The 7773-nt window shown below is 42.8% G+C and overlaps 2 protein-coding genes across 2 annotated transcripts; both read left to right on the top strand.

Moving 5' to 3' along the window:
• The first annotated feature begins 557 nt into the window (after positions 1-557).
• Positions 558-6073, top strand: LOC119484422. Its single transcript, XM_037763223.1, has 8 exons — positions 558-628; positions 3916-4033; positions 4141-4519; positions 4560-4695; positions 4758-4895; positions 4926-5023; positions 5088-5151; positions 5502-6073. The coding sequence occupies exons 1-8, from the start codon at positions 558-560 to the stop codon at positions 5596-5598; spliced, it is 1101 nt and encodes a 366-aa protein (XP_037619151.1). The 3' UTR covers positions 5599-6073.
• Positions 5831-7570, top strand: LOC119484424 (aminopeptidase RNPEPL1-like; the record flags this gene model as incomplete). Its single annotated transcript, XM_037763225.1, has 2 exons — positions 5831-5843; positions 6384-7570. A coding segment is annotated over exon 2 (538 nt), but the record flags the coding sequence as incomplete, so codon positions are not given.
• Positions 7571-7773: the final 203 nt, after the last annotated feature.

The following is a 7773-nucleotide window of genomic DNA, read 5'->3' on the forward strand; positions in this document are numbered from 1 at the left end:
TGTTTCTAATATTTTGTCCACCTCCAGTTAGTTGGATAAATAAATGAATGAGGGTTTGGCCCAGTTCTAGTCTGGTCTCTGGTCTCTGGTCTCTGGTCTCTGGTCTCTGGTCCCTGGTCTCTGGTCTCTGGTCCCTGGTCTCTGGTCTCTCCCACTCTCAGCTCAGTGAGGCTCCCTAGGGAGAGGGACTAGGGGCTGGATCCGGTTCTGAACTGGGACTAGGGGCTGGATCCGGTTCTGAACTGGGACTAGGGTCTGGATCTGGGTCTGAACTGTGCCAGACGGTCCCTTTAAGATGCGTTCAGGTGTCTGTGTGTAGCACCACTAACAGACAGCAGAGGGCAGCAGTGTGGCAGGTTGAGCCCTGAGTTTGACCTCACAGACACGACTCGCTGTCAGACAGGTTTAAAGTGAGTCTATAGAAAAGTACACGAGAGTACTACAACATGAAGTATAAAGAAAAGTACACGAGAGTACTACAACATGAAGTATAAAGAAAAGTACACGAGAGTACTACAACATGAAGTATAAAGAAAAGTACACGAGAGTACTACAACATGAAGTATAAAGAAAAGTACTACAACATGAAGTATAAAGAAAAGTACTACAACATGAAGTATAAAGAAAAGTACACGAGAGTACTACAACATGAAGTATAAAGAAAAGTACACGAGAGTACTACAACATGAAGTGCTGGAGCCGGGGTCAGGCTGCATGATACTGATGATCACATGTATTCAGACAGTACTCAATAAGAGAGGAAGTACACACACTGGTGTTGTACTAGTACTCACTATTAATACTAACTGATGTACTGCTACTGATGGATAACGTGTAAATGATATTATGTACTGTAGTATAGTAGTACTGTAGTATTACTGTGTTGATCCTATAATATCTGAGCAGTACTTCTAGAACTGAAGTACTCAGTAGTTTATTATTATTATTAATTATTAATATTATTACATAAAGCAGCATTAGAACTATAATAAATAAATAGATATGATTCTGCATAATGAGTACTTTTGCTCTTTGTACTGTAGTATAAGTACTGTAATATAAGTACTGTATATGAGGAGTATATTTTTGTCGCTAATCATTTAGAATGCACGGCTTTTACTTGTACCAGAGTACGTGGTAGTATTACTACAGAGTACGTGGTAGTATTACTACAGAGTACGTGGTAGTATTACTACTGAGTACGTGGTAGTATTACTACAGAGTACGTGGTAGTATTACTACAGAGTACGTGATAGTATTACTACTGAGTACGTGGTAGTATTACTACAGAGTACGTGATAGTATTACTACTGAGTACGTGGTAGTATTACTACTGAGTACGTGGTAGTATTACTACAGAGTACGTGGTAGTATTACTACTGAGTACGTGGTAGTATTACTACTGAGTACGTGGTAGTATTACTACTGAGTACGTGGTAGTATTACTACAGAGTACGTGGTAGTATTACTACTGAGTACGTGGTAGTATTACTACTGAGTACGTGGTAGTATTACTACAGAGTACGTGGTAGTATTACTACTGAGTACGTGGTAGTATTACTACTGAGTACGTGGTAGTATTACTACTGAGTACGTGGTAGTATTACTACTGAGTACGTGGTAGTATCTGTTACTGTCATCTGTCTGTCGGAGGCGACTCTGATTCTGAAGAGACTGTTAATAAAGTTAATAAAATGTTAATAAAGGGTTGATAAAAAATCAAATATATATACAAGTAATATAGGGATTATAACAAATCTAACATATTACTAAAAATAAACCTTTAATAAAATATAAATAAAGGTAAATAAATAAACAAATACAAATATACAATATAAATATATATATAAATTAAAAATAAAATTGTATGTATACAAATGTATACATAAGTGTATTCACTATATTTTTATTTACTTTTTATAAATTTGTATTTATTATTATATTATACAATATATTATATTATTATTAGTAATATAATATATTAAAATTGAATAAAAATAGAATATAAATAAATAACATAATATAATAAAGGAAAACCATTTGTATGTGTATGAAAATGAGCAAACATACATGAAATAAAATACATAAAAATCATAAATAACTGACTAAAGATTAACAAAAATGAATTAAATAAATTAAAAAAAGACACTAAAAAATGTCAGAAAAAAAAATTTGAAAAATGTTGAAAAAAAATATCTGGAAAAAAAGCCTCTAAAAAATGTCTGAAAAAAGAATTTGAAAAATGCTTGAAAAAAACCCTGAAAGATGTCTGAAAAAGTTTGAAAAATTTTGGAAAAGATTTTTTGAAAAATTTTGGAAAAAAATGTCTTGAAAAAAGACTGAAAAATGTCTGAAAAAAGTTTGAAAAATGTTGGGAAGATTTTTTCTGAAAAATGTTGGAAAAAAATGTCTGAAAAAAAAAGTTTGAAAAAATGTTCGGAAAAAAATGTCTGAAAAAAAGTTTGAAAAATGTTGGGAAAGATTTTTTGAAAAATTTTGGGAAAGATTTTTTGAAAAATTTTGGAAAAAAATATCTTGAAAAAAGACTGTGAAAAATATCTGAAAAAAAAGTCTGAAAAATGTTGGAAAAAAATGTCTGAAAAAAAAAGTTTGAAAAAATGTTCGGAAAAAAAAGTTTGAAAAATGTTGGGAAAGATTTTTTGAAAAAAATGTCTGAAAAAAAGGTTTGAAAAATTCTTGAAAAAAAGACTGGAAAAAATGCCTGAAAAAAGAATTTGAAAAATGCTTGAAAAAAACCCTGAAATATGTCTGAAAAAAAGTTTGAAAAATTTTGGAAAAGATTTTTTGAAAAATTTTGGAAAAAAATGTCTTGAAAAAAGAAATTTTGGAAAATTCTCGAAAAAAAGACTGAAAAATGTCTGAAAAAAGTTTGAAAAATGTTGGGAAGATTTTTTCTGAAAAATGTTGGAAAAAAATGTCTGAAAAAAAAAGTTTGAAAAAATGTTCGGAAAAAAATGTCTGAAAAAAAGTTTGAAAAATGTTGGGAAAGATTTTTTGAAAAATGTTGGGAAAGATTTTTTGAAAAATTTTGGAAAAAAATGTCTTGAAAAAAGACTGAAAAATATCTGAAAAAAAAGTCTGAAAAATGTTGGAAAAAAATGTCTGAAAAAAAAGTTTGAAAAATGTTGGGAAAGATTTTTTGAAAAAAATGTCTGAAAAAAAGGTTTGAAAAATTCTTGAAAAAAAGACTGGAAAAAATGCCTGAAAAAAAAAGATTGAAAAATGTTTTAAAAAAAGACTTTAAAAAATGTTGGAAAAAAAATGCCTGAAAAAAAAAGTCTGAAAAATGTTGGGAAAAAAAAGTTACCTGTACCTGTAGCTGTAGCTGTACCTGTACCTGTACCTGTAGTTGTACCTGTAGCTGTACCTGCACCTGTAGTTGTAGCTGTACCTGTAGTTGTACCTGTAGCTGTACCTGTAGTTGTACCTGTAGCTGTACCTGTAGCTGTACCTGTACCTGTAGTTGTACCTGTAGTTGTACCTGTAGCTGTAGTTGTACCTGTAGCTGTAGTTGTAGCTGTAGCTGTACCTGTAGCTGTACCTGCACCTGTAGCTGTAGTTGTACCTGTACCTGTAGCTGTAGTTGTAGCTGTAGCTGTACCTGTAGCTGTACCTGCACCTGTAGCTGTAGCTGTACCTGTACCTGTAGCTGTACCTGTAGTTGTACCTGTAGCTGTACCTGTACCTGTACCTGTAGTTGTACCTGTACCTGTACCTGTACCTGTAGCTGTAGCTGTACCTGTACCTGTACCTGTAGCTGTACCTGTACCTGTAGCTGTACCTGTAGCTGTACCTGTACCTGTAGCCGGCTCCTCTAACTACCGCTGGAGTGACTTCCTGTTTGTCCGGAGCAGGGCCTCTATTGAACCGTCCTGGTCCTCTGATCTCCTCCAGCAGCAGCAGCAGCTCCACCGGGAGGATCCGGATCCAGAGTCCGGGACTAGGAGCAGGGATCGGGGCTGAGTCTCCAGCAGCAGCCGGTGGCCGGTACCGGTACCGGTGCCGGTGCTCGGTGTGTTTGAGTCTCTGATGGATTTTACATGAACTGCTGCTAATCTGCTGCTAATGCTAATTAGCCTCTGAGCTAATTAGCTCGCTGTGCTAACCAGGTTAGTTTAGTCATTATCAGGTTGTCTCTGGTGGTACCGCCTGGTACCGCCTGGTACCGTGGTACCGTGTGTTAGTGGTACCGTGGTACCGTGTGTTAGAGGTAGAGTGGTACCGTGGTACCGTGGTACCGTGGTACCGTGTGTTAGAGGTACCGTGGTACCGTGTGTTAGAGGTACCGTGGTACCGTGGTACCGTGTGTTAGAGGTAGAGAGGTACCGTGGTACCGTGGTACCGTGTGTTAGAGGTAGAGTGGTACCGTGGTACCGTGGTACCGTGGTACCGTGTGTTAGAGGTACCGTGGTACCGTGTGTTAGAGGTACCGTGGTACCGTGGTACCGTGTGTTAGAGGTACCGTGGTACCGTGTGTTAGAGGTAGAGTGGTACCGTGGTACCGTGTGTTAGTGGTACCGTGGTACCGTGTGTTAGAGGTACCGTGGTACCGTGTGTTAGAGGTAGAGTGGTACCGTGGTACCGTGTGTTAGTGGTACCGTGGTACCGTGTGTTAGAGGTAGAGTGGTACCGTGGTACCGTGGTACCGTGGTACCGTGTGTTAGAGGTAGAGAGGTACCGTGGTACCGTGGTACCGTGTGTTAGAGGTACCGTGGTACCGTGTGTTAGAGGTAGAGTGGTACCGTGGTACCGTGTGTTAGAGGTACCGTGGTACCGTGTGTTAGAGGTACCGTGGTACCGTGTGTTAGAGGTACCGTGGTACCGTGTGTTAGAGGTAGAGTGGTACCGTGGTACCGTGTGTTAGAGGTAGAGAGGTACCGTGGTACCGTGTGTTAGAGGTAGAGAGGTACCGTGGTACCGTGTGTTAGAGGTAGAGAGGTACCGTGGTACCGTGTGTTAGAGGTACCGTGGTACCGTGTGTTAGAGGTAGAGAGGTACCGTGGTACCGTGTGTTAGAGGTACCGTGGTACCGTGTGTTAGAGGTACCGTGGTACCGTGTGTTAGAGGTACCGTGGTACCGTGTGTTAGAGGTAGAGTGGTACCGTGGTACCGTGTGTTAGAGGTAGAGAGGTACCGTGGTACCGTGTGTTAGAGGTAGAGAGGTACCGTGGTACCGTGTGTTAGAGGTAGAGAGGTACCGTGGTACCGTGTGTTAGAGGTAGAGAGGTACCGTGGTACCGTGTGTTAGAGGTACCGTGGTACCGTGTGTTAGAGGTAGAGAGGTACCGTGGTACCGTGTGTTAGAGGTACCGTGGTACCGTGTGTTAGAGGTACCGTGGTACCGTGTGTTAGAGGTACCGTGGTACCGTGTGTTAGAGGTAGAGAGGTACCGTGGTACCGTGTGTTAGAGGTACCGTGGTACCGTGTGTTAGAGGTACCGTGGTACCGTGTGTTAGAGGTACCGTGGTACCGTGTGTTAGAGGTACCGTGGTACCGTGTGTTAGAGGTACTGTGTTGTTTAAAGGGAGTTTGGCGAAGTGTCCTGAAGCTAAAGGTGCTAACCTGCAGAGCAGCTAGCCTCTGAAACCAGTTAGCCGGTTGAGCTCCTCATCAGAGTCCTTCAGTGTTTAACAGCAGACTGACAATCACACACTTCATCAATGTAGTCTGCTGACAGTCACCTGTTCACCTGTTCACCTGTTCACCTGTACACCTGTCTGGGCTTTAAACTGGGTTGAATGTAGACTCAGTCTGCTTATATGGGGGCTAAAGTTAGGCTCTTAATGTTGTCAGAGTGGAGGTCTGGAACCAGGTAGAACCAGGTGGGAGCCTAGAGACAGGTAGAACCAGGTGGGAGCCTAGAGACGGGTAGAACCAGGTGGGAGCCTAGAGACGGGTAGAACCAGGTGGGAGCCTAGAGACGGGTAGAACCAGGTGGGAGCCTAGAGACGGGTAGAACCAGGTAGAACCAGGTGGGAGCCTAGAGACGGGTAGAACCAGGTGGGAGCCTAGAGACGGGTAGAACCAGGTGGGAGTCTAGAGACGGGTAGAACCAGGTGGGAGCCTAGAGACGGGTAGAACCAGTTGGGAGCCAAGAGACGGGTAGAACCAGTTGGGAGCCTAGAGACAGGTAGAACCAGGTGGGAGCCTAGAGACGGGTAGAACCAGGTAGAACCAGGTGTGAGCCTAGAGACGGGTAGAACCAGGTGGGATCCTAGAGACGGGTAGAACCAGGTGGGAGTCTAGAGACAGGTAGAGCCAGTTGGGAGTCTAGAGACAGGTAGAACCAGGTGGGAGCCTAGAGACAGGTAGAACCAGGTCTGGAGGCAGGTAGAACCAGGTAGAACCAGGTCTGGAGACAGGTAGAACCAGGTCTGGAGACAGGTAGTCCTCAGCTCTGGATCAGTGTCCTTATGGGTGTTTGTTTGAGTTCAACGAGGCGTTTCTTTAATGAGGTTCTGAATGTAGTCTGGTCTGGTCTCTCATAGAGGGCTGTTCTCAGTCTGAGGTAGAACCAGGCTGGTTAACTACTAGTCTGTGTTTACTGGGTCTAGAACCAGGTAGTCCCGGGTCAAACCCCGTTCTTAAGTGTCCTTATCGGTGTTTAGATCCGGTCTAGATCTAGACTTTTGTTGAATGAGGTTTTGAATGTATTTTGACTGACAGAGAGACTAAAACTAGACCGGGTCTCAGGCTTAAAACCCAGTTTGAATGTAGTCCGTCCCAGTTTTCGCCTGGTGTCTAGAAGCAGGTAGTCCAGTTAAAGTGTCCTTATCGTTTAGTTCTGGTTCAGGTTTTGTTGGACTCAGGTTTAGTGGGGTCTGAATGTAGTCCGGTCTGGCTTCCATAGAGGGCTGACTGTAGACAGTCTGGGGTTAAATGTAGTCGGACCTGGTCTGTTCTGTCCTTGTGAAGACAGTCGGTGTTGGTTCTGGACTCTGTGGGTTTTTGGTGCTGGTCTTGGATGCAGTTAGTCCAGGTCTAAGCGGGGTTTAGTCCCAGGTTTAGCTCATGATGGCAGAGCTCCACCAGACTCCCACCTCGCTATGCTGCTGCCGTAAGTCCCTGCCGGTCTCTGGGGCCCGGTGTGTCGGGGACTCGGAGCGACCCTCGGCGGGTCCGGGTCCGGGTCCCGGGACCCCGCGGTGCCCTCTGGTGGACGTGGCCTCGGCGTCTAACTTCCGCTGCTTCCAGCTGCGTCACCTCCACCTGGACCTGCGGCTCAACTTTGCCGTGAAGGAGATGAGCGGCTGGTTGGTTCTGGACCTGATCCCGGTCCAGCCGGGGGTCCACACCCTGGTCCTGGACTCCCACCCCTCCCTCCTCATCCACTCCATAGACTGTAAAGTCCCCGGCGCCGGGCAGGAGGAGCCGGTCTCCCTCACGTACCGGGTCGACCCGTTCACGGACTACGGCTCCTCGCTGAACATCAGCCTGCCGTCAGCGGCGCTGAAACCGAGCCGGCTGATCCAGATCACGGTCCGCTACGCCACCACGGACGGACCGGCGGTATGGACGCCACAATACTATTATATATCACTATTATACAGTACATATGCTATTACTATTATATATACGATTACTATTATATATCACTATTATACAGTACATTTACTATTACTATTATATATACTATTACTATTATATATATGATTACTATTATATATCACTATTATACAGTACATATGCTATTACTATTATATATACTATTACTATTATATATACGATTACTATTATATATCACTATTATAC

The sequence above is a fragment of the Sebastes umbrosus genome, unplaced genomic scaffold, assembly GCF_015220745.1.
Source record: "Sebastes umbrosus isolate fSebUmb1 unplaced genomic scaffold, fSebUmb1.pri scaffold_209_arrow_ctg1, whole genome shotgun sequence".
In the NCBI taxonomy this organism is placed as follows: Eukaryota; Metazoa; Chordata; class Actinopteri; order Perciformes; family Sebastidae; genus Sebastes; species Sebastes umbrosus.